The sequence below is a fragment of the Lactuca virosa genome, chromosome 8, assembly GCF_052849685.1.
Source record: "Lactuca virosa cultivar CGN04683 chromosome 8, Lactuca_virosa_CGN04683_v6, whole genome shotgun sequence".
NCBI classification, from domain to species: domain Eukaryota; kingdom Viridiplantae; phylum Streptophyta; class Magnoliopsida; order Asterales; family Asteraceae; genus Lactuca; species Lactuca virosa.
Genome location: NC_136433.1, coordinates 136,371,941 through 136,391,014, shown reverse-complemented (window position 1 = coordinate 136,391,014; position 19,074 = coordinate 136,371,941). Strand labels below are relative to the sequence as shown.

Sequence of the window (19,074 nt, the reverse complement as noted above, 5' to 3'; positions counted from 1 at the left end):
CATTTGGGGTGCTGGGCTCAGAAAGTCTTAAGGAATCCAAGCTACAAGAAAGGTATGTCATTCTACTAATTTTTTATATTACATATACCCCATGATATGCTAGTTAGGACGAAACCTTGGAAAAATGAAAGTTTGCATGTATAATAGAGAAAACATAGATCCAAGGTTTCTAGGGTTGCATGTACACCATAGGAGTGTTAGAATGCTCAAACCCAACAATTTTTCCATCAAATCTTGATACATTTCATAAGGATAGTATTCCTCATAGGACTTCTGCAGCTCAGCAGTTATGGTAGCAATCATTAGACACGACACCTTTGTCGCATCCCTCTCATGAGTAGTATGTTCAGCGATCTGTTCGGGAGTAGCAGTGGTGACATTAATCTCCTTAAGCTCTTTGTCTAGGACATATTATTTGTCCTCATAGCGAATAGCCATTCGGATGTTTCGAATACAGTCATTGAAGTTCGATCCATCGAAAATGACCCTCCTACATAGGTTCATGAGGGAGAAGGAGCCTGAAGGGATTGGGTTGGAAGCATTGTTTGGGATAGACATCTAAAAAGAAGAAGAACAAAGTTTAGATTAGATGATAATCCTTAATATTACACCCAAATGAAATATTAAGGCTAGGACCCAACACAATATTCTACAATTGCGAAAAGGGATTCCGTAATCCAATTGTAAAATATTTGAAGGTAGGTAAATGACAATTTACCAATTTCCACCATGAAAAACAAAATAGATTATTAAGTTTTAATTGGATTGAAATTCCTAGATCCTTTGAGATTCATTGAACTTTTCAATGGCATGTTTAAATCTCGATTGTGCCCTTCAAGTTTGTGACTGTCGAGGATCATAAAAAGGTGTGAATAACCATGCAAATTAGCTTGGTACACTCAATGTTACAAATCACCTACTCAATGTGCCGGTTAACCATACAAGCTCCATTGATCTATGATTAACATCAAGCTACCATTTGCCACACATTGTCAGTCCCAAATTAGTGTGCCGGTTAACCACACACGCTCCACTAACGACTTTAACAAGGTGCAAAGTGTAATTTCATGGATTAGCACCATTTTCACATATTCCTAAAGTAACTAAGATTGGGAATTTAATAAAAGTTTAGTTACTTTATATTTATTATTATACTTTTAATGAGAATTAATGTCCTATCCTACCCGTTCGGCTAACGACCCTCCACCAGTCAAGGAAGCGATGGGTGAGAGTGGACACCCATTAAACCACCATTTTATAGGCAATAACCTTATACCCCCCTTATAGACCAGCTTCGTGAATGAGGCCTACTAACGGTAAGACTGACTTGTCTTACATATATATATATATATATATATATATATATATATATATATATATATATATATATATATATATATTATTAACCTTATAATATTATAAAGTATAAGGGTTGAATTTTAACTTTTAAAACTCTAGGGTTTGGAATTAAAGTTTCATTAGTGTGACTTTACAAATTCCAAAACTTGATGACAAGTTTTGAAACTTGTCAAAACTCTTCATTTCTATAACTTATGAGTTTAATTGCGTTTTAATGAATGAGACCTTTCATTTTCCATAACTTGAGGACAAGTTATGGAAGTCATTAAAAGCATTAAGATCAACATTTCAACTAACAAAAATTATCAAGTAATTTATCTATGATCTAGTTAAACTTATAAGTCAAGATAATTCACACCAACAATTTTACAAGAAATTAGCCTATCACATAAACTAATACAAATCTTGAAATTTTGACAATTATCTTTTAATTGGATGAGCATGATCACTACCATATCAAGAAAACATATTTTATGTTTCAAAAAACAGTTTGTAGTAATGATCCTAATCCAATTCTGGCCAAAAACTCGAAATTCTGCACCCAGAGCCATCAACTCGGCGAGTACATGAACTTGACTCGTCGAGTTGGTCATTTACTGAGTGGAATCGTCGAGTCAGCCAGTGGACTCGGCGAGTTCATCAGTCAGAAGCCAGAAAATCGATTTTTTTCAACTTTCAAAAGCAATGAGCATCAAGTATAACAGAAAACAATCCTAGGCTCTGATACCACAGTTGGGTTTTGAGCACTATAACGCTCCTTTGGTGCACATACAACCCTAGATGCTTTGGATCTATGTTTTCTCTAATTATACATGCATTTTTCAATTTTCCAAAGCATACACCCTAACTAGCATACAATTGAAGCTATATAACATAAAACCTAGTTTAGATGATTACCTCTTATATGTAGGGTGTAGTTCTTGACCTTTGAAAGCTTAAGCACCTCAAGTGTGATGCCTCTAATGTGTCACAAACACCAAATGCAAGAGGAGGCTTGAGAGAATAAGTTACTTATCACAAAATCAATGTCACTCTCTTAGAATGAATGGGGTTACCGATTTTGGCTCTAGGGGTGTGCTTTTATAGTGTGACAAATGCTAGGGTTACATCCATGCAAACCCTAATGAACCATGACCTTTCATATTACTTAGGCTCCATGGGTTAAACCTCCATGGACTATCCATGGACTATCTCATTGGTTTAGCCCATCCTAAATAACCATGGATCATTAGCCCACACTATAAGAATCATTGATTTACATAATCAATCCCCATATATTTAATTAGTCTCTTTTGATCACAAAATTAATTCCAAATTAATTCTTGATCAATACTAATTAAATAATATGATTTCTCAATTAATATATTATACTTATAATATATTAATAAATCATAAATAACCTTATTCTCAAAAGTCCATCCTATCAAATTGCACTGGTGAAGGCAACCCAAAAGGACCATGCTACTATCGGGTCAAGTACATCCCAATTATAGTTATGGACTTAGACACCTAATCCAACAGATAATACGTAAGCGCATCAGTAACTTGATGTTAGAAAATGTATTGTTGTGTGTGATTTGATGAGTAAATAGTGCAAGCATATAAGTCGAAGTTTATCCGTTCCTTTTGCCCTAACGGGAAAAGCGATATCTGTGGGCCCCTCCATGATTTGATGATGACATCTAAAGTGCTTGTCCAAGCCTGGACTGAATTGATGTGTTCAATTGGTAGTCTGATTTCAGTCGTCATAAATCAGAAATCGGGAAACAAATCTTAGGCAGAGAGATTGATTATAATCCATGTCTCATGTCCGTATGATATCTTTTAGAACGGAGGAATATTTGATCACTTATCTTAGGACACATAACTGACTAAATCAGAGTTCGACAGCGGCTTTAAGAACTACAAATTGCTAGTCAATTTTTGAAGTTATACTTGCAACTATAGTTATTAGACTTATCCAAGTAGGAAACTATTGGATTAAGTGTCTAAGCCCATAACTACAATTGGTATGTACTTGAATTGATAGTAGCATAGTCCTTTTGGGTTGCCTTCATACTAGCAACTAGACATGATGAGCTATTGAGGAAGAGGAAGAATTTATTATTTGGAATAATAAATTGATATATTAATGTATTGTGGAAATAATATTAATTTGAAATCATATTATTTAATTGATATTTAATCAGAAATTAATTTGGAATTAATTTTGGGATTAAATGAATTAATTAAAAATGTAGGGGATGTTTAGCAATTTATTGATAGTTGTGGATTTGGGCTCTTGGACCACCCTAAAGAGGGTTAGACGAAAACTTCTAGGGAGGCCCTAGAATTTTCGTCAAAGGCCTTATGGATGGGAGTTCTTGGGCTGCTTAGGCCTTAAGCTAAGGAATTAGGGTTTTCTCCTTAAAACCCTAGCTTTGGCTCTAAGCTACCAACAACTATATAAAGGGCTATACGCCTTTGAGATTTCTGCCACACTAATATAAGAAGATAATCCGAAAATATCCTCCTCCTCTCTCCTCCCATCCTCTTGCTAAGTGTGTTTCTGAGCCATTAAAGGTGTGACACTTGTGACATTTGCTCTCAAGCTTCAATATTTCTTGGATCCACATTGTTCTTACTACATAACAATTAAAGGTATGTCTACTATCTCTTAATATGAATTTAGAAAATAGTAGGTAGTTCCTAGGGTTTTTCCTTTTGATGTTCAATACTTGTATGTTCAATTAGAGAAAACATAGATCCTATAATTTAGGGTTGCATGCAGACATAAAGTTTCCTAGGGATTTAGCCATTATAACATCTAGGTAATACCTACTCCTAGATTATCAGGCATCATATCCTTTAGACACAGATCGTAGCTTAAATCTAGGCATAGTATCTACAGTTGTACTATCATAAGGCATCTAGCTTATTATAAAACGACTTAATAATTATAAAATAAATATTTTTGTAAAATCATTTGTTAAGCATGTATCCACCCTCAAAACATTTTAAAATAATAAAATAGGGGTCGTGAACTCACTCTAATAGCGTATCGAGAAGCGCCCGAACCGTTGCAACTGGAGTTTCTTGCCATCGAAAGGGTTATGCTCAAAACCCATCATATATTATCATAAAATGATTATATATATATATATATATATATATATATATATATATATATATATATATATATATATATATATATATATACACACCTAATTATGGTTATTTTAACATGATATTTGGGCAGCGTAACAACTAACATATCCTAAATCTTGTATAGCATAACTCCTAGGTACTTAAAGTTTCCTAAGGATTTGGTCATTATAACATCTAGGTAATACCGACTCCTAGATTATCGGGCATCATATCCTATAGACACAGATCGTAGCTTAAATCTAGGCATAATATATTACAGTTATACTATCATAAGGCATCTAGCTTATTATAAAATGACTTAATATTTATAAAATAAATATTTTTATAAAATCATTTGTTAAGCATGTATCCCCCCTGAAAACATTTTAAAATAATAAAATAGAGGTCGTGAACTCACTCTAATAGCGTATCGAGAAGCGCCTGAATCGTTGCAACTGGAGTTTCTTGCCATCGAAAGGGTATTGAAGTGTATATATATATATATATATATATATATATATATATATATATATATATATATATATATATATATATATATATATATATATATATATATATATATATAGAGAGAGAGAGAGAGTTTGGAGGTTGGTTTTGAGATGATAAACCAGGAAGCAAGCACCTTTATTTATAGTGATGGTGTGTGACGTGCATTTGCTTTGTGGCCCATCCAAATCTTGCCACGTGTCACCCTTCTGATGGTCCACGTTTCCAAATCTCCGACGAATCTGGGGGTCAGATGTGTGCGACAGGCATGGTGCGCACATTGACGTGCACCCTTAAATCCTTTTTAAAAATTAATATTTTCTTCATATGAACTTTGTTTCTTACCCTCTTTATATATTTGTGTAACTCCTTCCTAGAACTACAACTTTCCTTTAGGTTGCATCTTCTAATTTTAACTTTCATTTTTAACCAACATTATTATATTTTATAAGAATCGTATCTTCTTCATACGACTTCTATTTTTGCCCCTCTTTCTTCCCAAGTTCTTATCTCATGCTTTACTACAAATTTCCTTTTTGTAGTGTTAGCCGAAACTCAACCGTTCTCTTTTTGCTATTTTTGACGTCAATAGTGTTATTAACGTTGTTGGTTTGTATTCGTCATAAAATCATAACTTTTCCAATCGAAGTTAGATTTTCTCGACGTTTATATTTTTAGGATCATTAGGTCCCGTATTTTCCAAATACATTAACCATTTTAACTTTTTAATTACTTTATTTTTTATTCAACTTTCCATATTATCCTTCAATATGGGAAGTTTTTGTTATTATGAGTCGATCCTAACTCCTAGTAACAATCAATGATGTGAAATTATCAATTGTTACACATGTGAAAAATAAATAGTCCGATTCGGACCGAGTCATAGCCTACCTCTTATTAGACCCATTAAGAAGCATATCGAAAAATCTCTTACACATTTCACAAAGCACAAAGTCCCCATTTAAAAAAATCATGACTATTCATATTAAATATTTGAATGTTTAATATATAGGGTCAGCCCGTAATGGAGGCAACCTTGGCGATCGTCCAGGACCCAACTCGTTTTGGGGCCCTAAGTTAATTTCAATTCTTTACAAGGAGTTTTCATCAACATCACAAAGGTATTGAAGTGCCTATAACCAATGCATCAATGACACCAATTGATTTGAACCAATCGGAAAATGAATTGACTGAAATTTAAAAAACTAAGTGGAAAATTAATCGACTGAAATACAAAGAAGTAATAGTCACAATAGAATCAACTGCCCTACTTGTTCAATCAAGTTGTATGCCTCTTATTATTTTTAGGCATTCTAAGCACGTATGTGTTATTTCATGATTTAACTATTTATATGTATTCCATTCTCTCCTCTGTGTAATGAAGTTTGTATGCTTTAGATTGTATGTTTCGAGTATTGTGTTGTCTATATGCATTTTCAGTTGTTAGTTATAAAAAAGAAGTTATTTGCATAATGAATACCAATTTTGCTTTTGTTTTAATGTGTGATAAGCACATTTTGTTGACGAATCTCTCCGTGCAAGCCATGTGTTTGATTATTGGTTTGTAGTAAGATGTAAGAGTATTTTCTAGAACGTATTGGATTTGTACTCATGTGTAATTTGTTAAATATTTGAATTACTATAATGATGGCGCGAGTCTACTTTATGCTGAAAAACATTGATATATATATATATATATATATATATATATGCTTTGCATCACAATTCATCTTTTTAACCCTACATGGACTTAAGCTCTTTGATTTTGTCCTTGGTAATGTTCTCTTTTTGATGTACAACAAAATCATGTGTCATTGCTTGGAGGGATCAAACATTTGTGAGATTTCCAACTACACAGTTGTGATCTTGAATTGTACAAATAATCAAAAGCCCTTGAAGATCCTAGAATTTTAGTTGGAGAGACAGTGTGGATGCAATTACCTTTTAGATATGATTTTGAAACCTTGATCATTTAAAGCTTAATAGATATTAACATTTACACTATCAAGTAATTGAATCTTAAATTGATTTTCTTTTTCTATAGTAAACTTTATACTTGTTACTTTTTAATACATTAATTTTGATGATATGTTTTCGAAGAGTCTCACTTTTTTATTTCAAGTCATATTTCAAATTGGTTTGGATCGATCTTGTAAATATATTATAAAATAGTAATGGCATGCCTCCATTTTATATTAACTTATATTTTTTTAATGCAAGAAACTATTTAAAAACTAAAAATCCAAGCCTAGCAAGTCACTAGACAAGGAACATTACAACAGGGAGATACAAAGAGTTTTAATAGGGATATGGGGAGAAGTACACCAAACATACTAGGGGATATGGACATATTTACCCCAAAATTTTCTCCACACATACACTAGAGAAATACTATCCATAATGCTTGAAATTGAAAAGCATCTCCTGTTAAATATTAGATCGTTTCTCGCCTTCCAAATGCTCCAAATTGAACCTTTGCAAATGTCTTGAAAAAACTTTTTTTTTGGGCCACGACCCCATTTAGAAGCGAAATCAAGAAGATCTGCTACTGTATGCATATGTTGAATAGGGACTCCACACCAATTAAAATTTTGATCTTGTATCTTTGCAACAACCGGACACGTAACGCTGAGATGGTTTAATGTTTCAACACCGCCAATACAAATACGAAAAGAAGAAGAAGGTGTACTGGCACTGCGCTCTTGAAGTGCAACCATAGTCGGAATACGGTCGATACAAACTCTCCACTCCATACAGGAAACTTAAGCGGCATAATCTTCAACCATTTGATATTAACACTACCAAGTATAGTTAGTTTTTTTTATCATTTCCAATACGTAGGCATTCGACCGTGTATTTCCAATCAGATTGCAAGAGACAACAACATTCATGTGTTCTATTGTGAAGAGTAAGGTTTCCAATGATATTATTGATTTGATTAAGCTCCATAACTTCTATATTACTGCTTGGGGGACGTTTCCAAGACCAACATATTCCAACCTCGACGACAAGATTTGCAACAGAGCACATTTTTCTTCTCTCTAGAGAGTATAAATTAGGAAAAGACTCCTAAAATATACCAGCTCTCGACCAGTCATCTTTCCAAAAAAGTTTGTCATCTCGAGTACCTACAACAAATGAGAAAAATTCTTTTGGTTCAATACCAAAGGACATAAGATCAGTGACAACTTTGGCAATGTTATTCCAAACACCCTGGTTTAAATATTTTGTCAGGCAAAGCTTCAGTTTCGTAATTAGATTATGGATACCACGGATAAATTCACACCACAAAGCATTGTTTTTAGTTTTTATTCCCCACCACCATTTGACTAAGAGAGCAATGTTTAAGGCACATAAACTACCAATACCCAAACCTCTGTCCTTCTTTGAGGCGAGCAATTTGGGCCAAGACACCCAATTTTATTTTTGCTTTGTCTACATTACCACCCTATAGGAAAGTTCTTCTCGGCTTTTCAAGGGATTCGAGGATACAAATTGGAGCTTTAAAAAGATAAAAATAGTAAATTGGTAAACTTTCGAGCACCGACTTATCGAGGGTTAGCCGACCGGCAAATGATAAAGACTTGGCTTTCCATTTGATAGTTTAGATTGGAATTGGCCAAGTATTGGTTTCCAAATCTTCTTGAGAGCCATGTTGGCTCCAACCGGAACACCTAAGTATGTGAATGGGAGGGACATAGGTTCACATACAAGTAGTTGCACCCACCTTGAAATTTCTCTGTTGGAAGACCCAATATCAAACACTTTTGATTTATTGAAGTTTACTTTTAAGTCAGAATAGACATTAAAACAACGAAGAATACGTGCAAGGTTCTGTAAGTTTCCTCTTGACCACCCCACAAAAATAACGTCATCAACGTAGAAAATGTGATACCTCGGTTTTGGAATTTGGAATTTTTACGCCTTCAAAGATTGATTTGTTGCAAGCTACTTTCATTGCCACGTTTAACCCCTCCATATCAATGACGAAGATAAATGGTGACAGAGGATCGCGTTGACGGACCCCTTTTGATAAAGGGAACTCCTTAGTTGGTGAACCATTGATTAGAACCGAGACCCGACTCGAAGATAAACAACCTCTTATCCATTTCACCCATTTATAGTCGAAACCCATTCGAGCCATTATAGAGTCTAAGTACTCCCGATTAAGAGAGCCGAAATGTACTTTAACTAAGAAGATCTCTTGTTTTGTTTTTTTCGCCGACACACATATCTCTTTGATTATTAAAGGAATTTCTAATATGTTTCTCTGCGATACAAATGCAGATTGGACTTCATCCACCACCTTACCAATTACGAGTTTATCCTATTTGCAAAGATTAAATATATTGATATTAATGTGTATTAACTTACATTTGATTTAATTTTGTTAAATACGATAATTAATATAGTTATACCTTCATCCGATGTAGGAGAATATTTAATTTTTCATTTAGTATAACATACTCTTTCTTTTTTTGGAACCAACAAATTTTATTAAGAAGAGAAAATAAGAAAAAGAGTCTTGCGTGGCAAACAACTAGGGAGGTAAAATGAAAAGAAAACCAAACGAATCATAAGACATCACTACGATATACAAAGACAAAACACTCCTATTACGATTGCCACACGAGTGGATTAATACACCAATCTATCCATTTATATGCTTCTTTAGTACTCTTGTTTTTTAAACAAATGAACACCATTGACTTAACTATGTCGTCAACCTTTGTTGGTGTAATCCAAATTTGATTGAAAGTTCTATCGTTCCTTGCTTTCCACAGACTCCAAGTCGTCCTGTAGCAAATACCCACCAAGACCTTTTTCTTTTTTGGGCAATTTCCACGTATCGCTGCAAACTCTAGCACATCACTTGTCTTATCAAAAAGAGGAATCGATATACCTCACCATCTAAAAATCCATTCTCAAATATCTTTGGCAAAAGAGCACACGAATAAACAGATGATCAGAAGACTCATCGACTAAATTGCATTCCCTACAAGTAACATAACTCGATATTTGATTTCTTCCAAATCACATTTTTGGTGAATTCAAAATATTGAAACTCCTACATTAATTAATCTAAACCTAAATACTGAAGCACATTAATATCAATAAGCTTTAATCGTCTTTTTTAGATTTATTTAACGTTTCATATTGAATAATTAATACTACATTTTAAATTACGTAACTTATGTCGATTTGTGTTGTAGGTATCAAATTCTCTAAAAATCACAAACAATAAATCAGACTTCACTTTTGTTTCAGGAAACGATTTATCAATAATCTGTAACTTATCGATTAGGCCTTGGACCCTCTTTTAATGATAAATCAGTAATAACATATAATAATAAAATTTATAAACATTGGCGGACTTTAGTGGAAACTTGTGCAACCCCTTAACTTTTTTGGCGCATTGAAAACTTTTTGAATTTTTTTTGGTATAATGTAATTTTTCCGATCTGATATCCTAAAATCAGGTGTGATACCCTTGATATTTTGTTCTAGATCTATCATTGTCTACAAATATACTAATTAAATAGAATATGTAATAATACCAACTACCAAATATGTGTTCCAATACCATTTAATATATTACCATTACCGAAAATAGCTATACGATTTGAATGTCATAAAGATTAAGATCATTACATGTTTTTTATTATCTATATTTTGTTTGACTCAACATTTGATTTTACTTAGAATAGTGAGATACACACTCTTTAATCTATTCATAAAGCCATTTGGTATTTGATTTCTTCTAATTCACATTTTCATGAATTTCTATTTCGTGCTAAATTTCCTACGTCAATTAATTTAACCAACTTGGTAAAACACATTAATATCAATATATTTAATCTTGTATTCTCATACTTTGTTAATATCTTTTATTAACAAATATATATATATATATATATATATATATATATATATATATATATAATTTTTCCATTAGTTTAGTTATCATCGTACAACGAGTGAGATGACTAACGGACAACAAGCAAAAGGGACGTGAGGATAATCGAACATCAAACATTCTGTTTAATTAAACAAAACCAAAAAACCTACATATATATCAGCAACACCTTATAAAAAATATAAATATTAAATAAATAATTGAATAAGAGCTATTATCTTTTCAAATAGACATATAAATATGTTTGAGCTACTATCTTTTCAAAGACTTTTATTTTTGGGATAACTATAAAGAGTCTATCAAAGTTTGCAAATTTGGAACATATCATGATTCAGTTATTAAATGTTATATTTATATATTATATATTTTGAATGAATTTTAATATAAAATTTCTTAAATGAAAGGTACTGCTGTTTTTTTTTTTTTTTACAAAATCTTATAACTTAACTTAAATTTATTATGTTATTATAAAAATAAAAAGTTTTACACTATACTAAAGGTTATATATATATATATATATATATATATATATATATATATATATATATATATATATTTAATGTTTAACCAACTATTAAACTTGAGTTTAGATATTTTTTTGTAAATTTTTTAAATAGTTTTTATATATATAATTAAATGAATTTAAACAAGCAAATATTTTTATTTCGATAGATACCAAGTATGAAAATGAGTCGGAAGAAACAATTATCATTTTCTAATTTCTATTACTACTTTTCCATGTAAAGACACGTAGTTTCATGCAATTGCAGTCTGAAGTCTTTTTTATTATGAATCGTTTGTTTCTGCATTTATAGCCACGCAGCAGCGGTTGCCGTTTCCAGCAAATATAACGTGGTGTTCATCCATTAAACTCGATCAAAAACACCAAAACGAAACTTCCCGGAACCTTCTCCTTCTCAACCCTACAAATCTCACCACATTACTGCATTTTGAGCACAGTCGTACAAGTGTGTGTTACTGTGTGTAAAATCGATGTCGATGAGTTCCTCGGTGAATTACGACTTGGAGAACGGAGAGATTGTGAAATCAAGTCCGGTTGCCAAGTCCTTGTTACGAACGAGATCTCAGACCGATGTTCTATCGAGTGTTCGGTTTCGGATTTTGAGGAATTTTCTCGCGAATGTTCGAATAGTCATTTTAGGAACCAAACTCTTCTTGCTCTTTCCTGCCATCCCGATGGCGTTTGTAGCTCATTATTACAGTTTCCGTCGAGTAAGTGACGCATGTTCATCATTTTATGTGTGTTTGATACAATATCTGATTCTGATTGTATCTAATTTGGTTTTTGCAGCCATGGGTGTTTGCGTTGAGTTTGATTGGGCTAACTCCACTTGCAGAACGTCTGAGTTTTCTAACAGAGTAATTTTCACAATTACATTCTAAATTGCTAATCTATTTGTTCATAAACTCTCTGACTTTCGTTTTCGTTTTCGTTTCTGAATTCCGTGTTGGTGAAATTCATCTCCAAAGGCAAATTGCGTACTTCACAGGCCCTACAGGTAAACTTCTAATCCCTTCGATCATCCATTTGACAAAATAAATCAATAATCATCAGAATCGGAAATTAAACTCTATCAGTCATCGAACATTAAAATTACTTATCAAAGTCTATTCGATTGAAAAATTAATTGAAAAATTAAGCTTTTTCCGACTGAAGTCCACTGAGTTCACACTTGTCCACCGAATAATATTGGAAAAAGCTTACATTTATAGGATTTTAAAATTTCACTGTTTTGTTCTTTCACTGGGATTAGTGTATGCTTTCTTTTTTATATTTATAAAAGCTGCAACCTCTTTTGGAACATTCTTTCAAATTTTAAAATTATATGTTTATCCACAGTTCCACATCCTCGTGTCAAACATACAGAACAAGTGTCCTGATTTTGATCACTTTTAATTTCAGTCTTGTATCTTTCACAGTTTATATAAAGATTACTTTTAATTTCAGTCTTGTATCTTTCACTTTTTATATAATTTGTAGATTTGAAAAAGCTGATCTTAACAATTTATATAAAGATCCCTTTTGACAAATATAAACGATTTCTTTTTTTAATTTTAAATAATATCTCACATACACATATTTTTTTAAGGAGAGAATTTTATTAAATTTTAATACTAGGGAGAGCAAATCAAACTGATTACAAGCTACATCTTCTGTAGAGGTGTGTATCGGAAAGTGTATCAGAAGATGCACTTTCCAAAGATAGTGAAAATATCAAAGATGTTTTTTTCTAAATTCTAAATCCTAAACTCTAAACAAGAAAGTCAAAGATAAGAAATGGTTCGGGTTTTGGATCGAACCAAATCAAGAAAAATATATTTTAAAAAACTCATGATCCGTATTAAAAATCAATGATAAAATTATCTTGAACCGAGAACCAAATCAGGAATATCTGGTTTTGGTTTCAATTATTCAGTTTTATCTGACCCGACCGATTTTTACATACTTCTAAATTCTAATGTTATATTTGGTCATTACCATTTTTGGATTAAATAAAAAAGCCTTCCTAATATGTCATAGTTTTTGACACTTTATATCTGTCCTATGCAAGGCTGCAAGATGTCCCTAACAATCATAAATTGTGGTCCCTAAATAGAACACCAAATTTATTTTGTTCCAAGTGCACAGTATCATATAGTCAAAACAATAAATACACCTTTTTATAAAACTAAATGCAACAATCTCGTATTTTTCCAAAATAAATGCAATTTCTGACAAAATCACAATCTAAATTTACCTTCTCCTATTATGCTTGTTTGTCTCGGAAAAAAAAAAAACTTCTATACGATGTGACACGTAGAAAAAAAATTACTGTATTAGTTACTTAATCAAATATCTAAAATTATAATTGTTTACAGTTGGAGGACTCGTGAACGCAACATGTGGGAATGCAACCGAGTTAATAATAGCAATGTTTGCGCTACATCAAAGGAAAATTCATGTCCTAAAATACTCTCTTTTGGGCTCCATCATCTCAAACCTCCTCCTTGTTCTTGGATCCTCTCTCTTATGTGGTGGCATAGCCAATCTCAATAAAGAACAAAAATTTGACCATGTAAATATTCAACACCCTAAATTGCATTTCCCGTTATGAAATTCCAAATCTCATTTTAAAAAATAAAAAATATTCTTTTTCTTTTTGTATTTGCCGACCAATAGAAGCAGGCAGACGCGAACTCGTTGCTACTTTTGCTCGGATTACTTTGCCAAATCTTGCCATTGCTCTTCAATTTCCATAACATGAATGTGCCCAAATTACAAGACATTGCGGTTCTTAATTTGTCAAGGGCAAGTAGCATTGTGATGTTGATTGCTTACATGGCATATCTCATATTCCAATTGAAAACCCACACCCAACTTTTTGAATCACAAGAGGTTTGTTAAGTTGATGTTCTTGTTGACTTTTGAGGTCAAATTAAATATTTATTTATATATATATACTTTTTGAAATTAATTAGGAAGAAGGTGTCGATATTAATGAAGATCTTGATAAGGAGACTGCATTGATAGGTTTTTGGAGTGCATTCATATGGTTATGCGCCATGACAATAACCATATCAATCTTGTCCGAGTACATTGTGGGAACAATTGAGGTACAATACTTCAAGTTTTTCAGCTCTCACAGTGTGAGAATTTCAGTTCCAATGCGAATTGAGCATCTTGACATTGTGGACCAGCTCAGGGGTTGCAGAAACAGCTGAATCCAACACTAACTAAATGTATTAATACTTTTTGAATCAGGCTGCATCGGAGACTTGGGGAATTTCCGTAAGCTTTATAAGCATAATTTTGCTACCAATTGTCGGTAATGCAGCAGAGCATGCGGGATCTATTATATTTGCCTTCAAAAACAAATTGGTAAGATATTAAGATATATAGACAAATCAGATTGTGTCTAGCTGATATGTGAAACACTAACATTGTCTACAAATTTGTGACAGGACATATCTTTGGGTGTTGCTATGGGTTCCGCAACTCAAATCTCCATGTTTGTGGTGAGATTTTCCCCGAAAATATAAGTGAATGGTTAAAATGTAAAATAAATCAATTTTTTAATGCATGTAAACGTGTTAAACATTTTATATATGGAATTGGATTAGGTTCCTTTATGTGTGATCATTGCTTGGATAATGGGGATACCAATGAGTCTTGATTTTGGATTACTTGAAACCGGTTGCCTTGCCTTCTCAATTCTCCTTACAGCCTTAGCTTTACAGGTTTGACACTTAGCCCCTTTCTCTTTACATTTATATCCAATTCTCGAATTATCTTTCTTGGTAACCATTTGACTCTAATATAATTTAACCAATAAAAGAATATGATTTAATTTGATTAAATTAAATGCAGGATGGAAGTTCACACTACTTGAAAGGAGTGACCCTTACTCTTGCCTATATAGTGATTGGGGCATGCTTCTTTGTGCAACATGTTCCCTTTGGTAACGACTTGATTACATTCATTTTTTATATTATTTAAAAACCACATTATCAATATAAATAATTTATTAATTTATTTTTCTTGGTTTGTTTGTTACTTGGTGTACAGATGAATCAAATAACAACAACTTGGCACCGGTTGGAAATGCTGTAATTTGACCGGTTACCTCTAAATTATCTGAATCCGGTTTTGGTTCCTCGTGATCCGAACAGGTGATGTATCAATATCAAGTAATTAAATGTTGGGCTGGGCCTTAGAGAATTGACAAAATGAAATACCCAACTTTTAGGCTCATTTTTGGTGTTTTATTTATGTATTTTCTTTATTTCATGGGTTTACAATTGTAAATGGTAGTCTCTTTTTCGTAGTTTAGCACATGTTGCTTTGTTAGTCTTTTTTTTTTTTTTTTTTTTTTTTTTTTTTTGGACATTTATATGGATTTGAATAATGTCTACTAATACAACAAACTAATATGTAATTTCAGCCTTTGGATGTTTCATTATAATTTTGGGCTTGTGGTGTTATAAACTTACAATCTCTGTGACATGTATATACTATATACACAGAAATTATTAACCTTATTCATGAACAATACAATCTTTACAACCAAGATTTATTCACTTGGATTAACTTTTAGTTTCTTGAAAGCTTTTTAGTAATTTCCGATACATATTTACCCTGATAAAACGCTTGTTGGAGCTCTAATTCACTCGGCTTTCTCGTCCCATCACCCGCATAAGTTCCCGCACCATAAGACGATCCACCTTTAACTTCATCAATTTCAAACATTCCACTCCCAAATGTGTATCCAAGCGGCACATATAACATCCCATGATGCGCTAATTGTGTTATCGCCGTTAACCTACATCCAAGTAAACACCATCAGTATCAGCAACAACAACAGCTGACAGTGTGACAGTTTCAATGTAGACTGGCCCCACTAGGTCAGACAGCTCAGAGGTTGATGGAAAAATAACTGTTTTGCAGACTGCAAAAATGAAATGTGTTATCTTACGCTGTGAGTTCTTGGCCGCCGCCATGGAAACCGGTGCTCCAAAAGATTCCGGCGGGTTTTCCGGCAAGTGCTTGGGTTTCAAAGAGATCGTTAGTGGAATCAAAGAAAGCTTTACATTGGGCTGCCATTACACCAAAACGAGAAGGAAACCCGAATAGGAATCCATCAGCTTCTGTAAGTTGTTCTGGTTTAATCACTGGCACGTCATCTGCTTTAGGAGGAGCCTTCATCTTTTCTAATACCAAACTTGGAAGTGTTTCAGGTACCTAAACAACATATCATGTTACAAATAAAATCAATATTTTATTTTGTATTGATTTGTAAACAATATAAACCTGCCAAAGTGTTGCTTCGATTCCCTCGATTGAATTTGCTCCTCTTTGTATCTCTCTAGCCATGTACTCAACATGTTTATGCAGGGAGTAATAACTGGAACAAAATTAACAAAATTCAAGTTGATCAACACATAAAGCAAGAACCTTGAAATAAAACACTCTATGTATTGTGTATGAATCATAATTTAAGAAAGGGTAAAAACTAAAAATTTACTCACATTATATAGACCTTGGTGATCGCCATAGTTGCATCTGAAGGAATAAAAACAGATGAACAGCAATAAACTTTAGTAACAAGTGCTGTTAATAAATCCGTGTTGACAAATTTCCAAAAAAACCCAAATCAATTTTGAAAATATATTTATGGGTTTGATCTTAAAAAAGAAAAGTACGAGTATATAAAATTAAAGACGATGAAAGTACTGATTTCTTTAAATATAAGCTAGATTTTGAATTATAGTGAAGGCAACTGGACATCTAGGGATTAAAAGAACATTATACAGAAGAATCATTGCTTGAGGCATTTCATCGAATAGTTGGAGTGCAGAGTAATAAATATGAAGGAGAAGAAAAACTTACAGATGAAGAAGGATTAAAGAAAGTGCAACTTGAGAAGAAAAGGAAGGTGATCATAAGAGAAGGTGACATGAGGTTCGTATGTATCGATAAGTTCATATTATCCAACACATCACATATGGTCCATATTCCATTACCCTTGATTTTATATGTATTAAATTATTCATTAAAAGGACCATATTAAGAGACCAATATACCAATATAACAATATTGCCACTTTTTTATTTTTCTTTTATCGCAGACCACATTTTTATTTTTCTTTTATCGCAGATTGAATGCCTAAATCCGCAAAAAGGTCATTGAATTTTGAGGTTACTTTTTCTAAAATGAAAAGAGACTTATAATAAATAAATAAATAAGTTCACGAATTCAACGTTTTTCTTATTTAAATTTTCAGAAATTTAATTAGACTTAGGTCACTGTAAACATTGAGTAATTATTTTTTGAACGGCAAGCAGAAATATATTATCCAAAAATGAGCTCAACCTAAGTACAACAAATGTTTGAAATAGAAGACATACACCAACTAAACCAATCAACATAATTTAATTTGGCTCGATGTTTGATCCAACCAAAAGTGCAAATGCTAATGTTATCAGCTATAAGCATCATTGCTCGCCTATTGTTTCGGAAAACAATTTCGTTTCTCTCCTTCCATGTCATCCACAAAGTTGAATACACAAGAGGCAACTTCAACTTAAGCTTTTTCTTGTTTCCAAAATTCAAGCGTGTCATATCCCTTAAATCACTGCAAGAAGAGGGATGGTGATGAAGAATTGAGGACCAACCCACCAACCAATCCCAAAGCTTTGAAGCAACCTGACACGAAAAGAAAGTTCGATCTATGTCTTCATCCCGAACCACGTAAAAAGGGCACAGAGAAGACGAGATAGCAACTCCATGCCTGAGCAAATTAGAAAAAATAGGAATTCTGTTTTGCAACAATCTCCAAATGAAGCAATTTATCTTTAGGCCATGGGGAGTGGTCATACTCAACCCACCAAAAAAGTGATGTCACCTGAGCTCCACTACAAACTCACTACCAAACCACTAACCTTTGGAAATAGTTACCACTAGCCCTTTGAAAATTAAATTAATTTTTTTTGGTTTGCAATGGATTAAAAAGGAACGGCTTCCTTCCCATTCTTCCATTGAAAGCCTACTTCCTTCCCCTTGGATGTCTTCATGCGTCTTCACCACCACTGAAACCCACTCCACACCCAACCCACCGGGGCGGTGTTCACCGGTGGGTTGGTGTGCCACATAGGAAACCCACGCGTTAAATGTTTCCCATACCGGATAGCCTTAAGGGTATCCAATTAACCCAACAAAACTTGTTATCATCAGTCATTACTCCCACCCAGATCTTCAATGAGCATTTTAAAACCTTTCATTGGGAATTTACCATCACAATCACCACGCCAGTCACCTTCATTATTAAATTGAAAATCATTCACTTTACTCATCAGCACCGATACTTGATTTACTTCTCTACCTCTTCTAATATTCCTCGACTACTCTCGCTGCCATCTAGAATCACAATCAGCATTCGTACATCTTTTTTCTATAATCAAGTAATTTTTATTTCTATTTAAAGCATACAGATTAGAACACAACTCTTTTAAGGTCACACCACCACACCAAGCATCTTTCCAAAAAATGTTTTGTCCCCCATACCCACAACCCTTTAAAATAAAGCAGAAATGGAAATATCTATTTTGCCAAGATCCATCTCAATTTGAGCTATACTTGGCATCACCCCTTTTATCGATTGTTTAGC

At 33.1% G+C, this 19,074-nt stretch overlaps 2 protein-coding genes across 2 annotated transcripts; one reads left to right on the top strand and one right to left on the bottom strand.

Annotated features, from left to right (window-relative positions):
- Nucleotides 1-11,791: 11,791 nt before the first annotated feature.
- Nucleotides 11,792-15,773, top strand: LOC145129877 (vacuolar cation/proton exchanger 1-like). The gene is made up of 11 exons (XM_079064699.1): nucleotides 11,792-12,142; nucleotides 12,222-12,289; nucleotides 12,401-12,429; nucleotides 13,790-13,986; nucleotides 14,091-14,306; nucleotides 14,390-14,524; nucleotides 14,673-14,789; nucleotides 14,873-14,926; nucleotides 15,032-15,148; nucleotides 15,279-15,369; nucleotides 15,477-15,773. Exons 1-11 carry the CDS (start codon nucleotides 11,903-11,905, stop codon nucleotides 15,524-15,526), a joined length of 1,314 nt encoding a protein of 437 aa, XP_078920825.1. The 5' UTR covers nucleotides 11,792-11,902; the 3' UTR covers nucleotides 15,527-15,773.
- A 63-nt stretch (nucleotides 15,774-15,836) lies between these two features.
- Nucleotides 15,837-17,432, bottom strand: LOC145129878 (putative NAD(P)H dehydrogenase (quinone) FQR1-like 3). Its single transcript, XM_079064700.1, has 5 exons — nucleotides 17,298-17,432; nucleotides 16,937-16,970; nucleotides 16,719-16,812; nucleotides 16,384-16,649; nucleotides 15,837-16,230 (listed from the first exon to the last, which is right to left on the bottom strand). Exons 2-5 carry the CDS (start codon nucleotides 16,960-16,962, stop codon nucleotides 16,002-16,004), a joined length of 615 nt encoding a protein of 204 aa, XP_078920826.1. The 5' UTR covers nucleotides 16,963-16,970; nucleotides 17,298-17,432; the 3' UTR covers nucleotides 15,837-16,001.
- Between the last annotated feature and the right edge of the window lie 1,642 nt (nucleotides 17,433-19,074).

Bases quoted from the DNA above. Each gene is read 5' to 3' on its own strand.
- LOC145129877 (XM_079064699.1), top strand. From the start codon at position 11,903: ATGTCGATGAGTTCCTCGGTGAATTACGACTTGGAGAACGGAGAGATT. The intron at 12,290-12,400 runs GTAATTTTCACA...TCATCTCCAAAG, and splicing joins CGTCTGAGTTTTCTAACAGA to GCAAATTGCGTACTTCACAG. The intron at 14,790-14,872 runs GTAAGATATTAA...AATTTGTGACAG, and splicing joins TTGCCTTCAAAAACAAATTG to GACATATCTTTGGGTGTTGC.
- LOC145129878 (XM_079064700.1), bottom strand. From the start codon at position 16,962: ATGGCGATCACCAAGGTCTATATAAT. The intron at 16,650-16,718 runs GTTTATATTGTT...TATGTTGTTTAG, and splicing joins TCGAAGCAACACTTTGGCAG to GTACCTGAAACACTTCCAAG. The intron at 16,231-16,383 runs GTAAGATAACAC...ACTTGGATGTAG, and splicing joins GGCGGCCAAGAACTCACAGC to GTTAACGGCGATAACACAAT.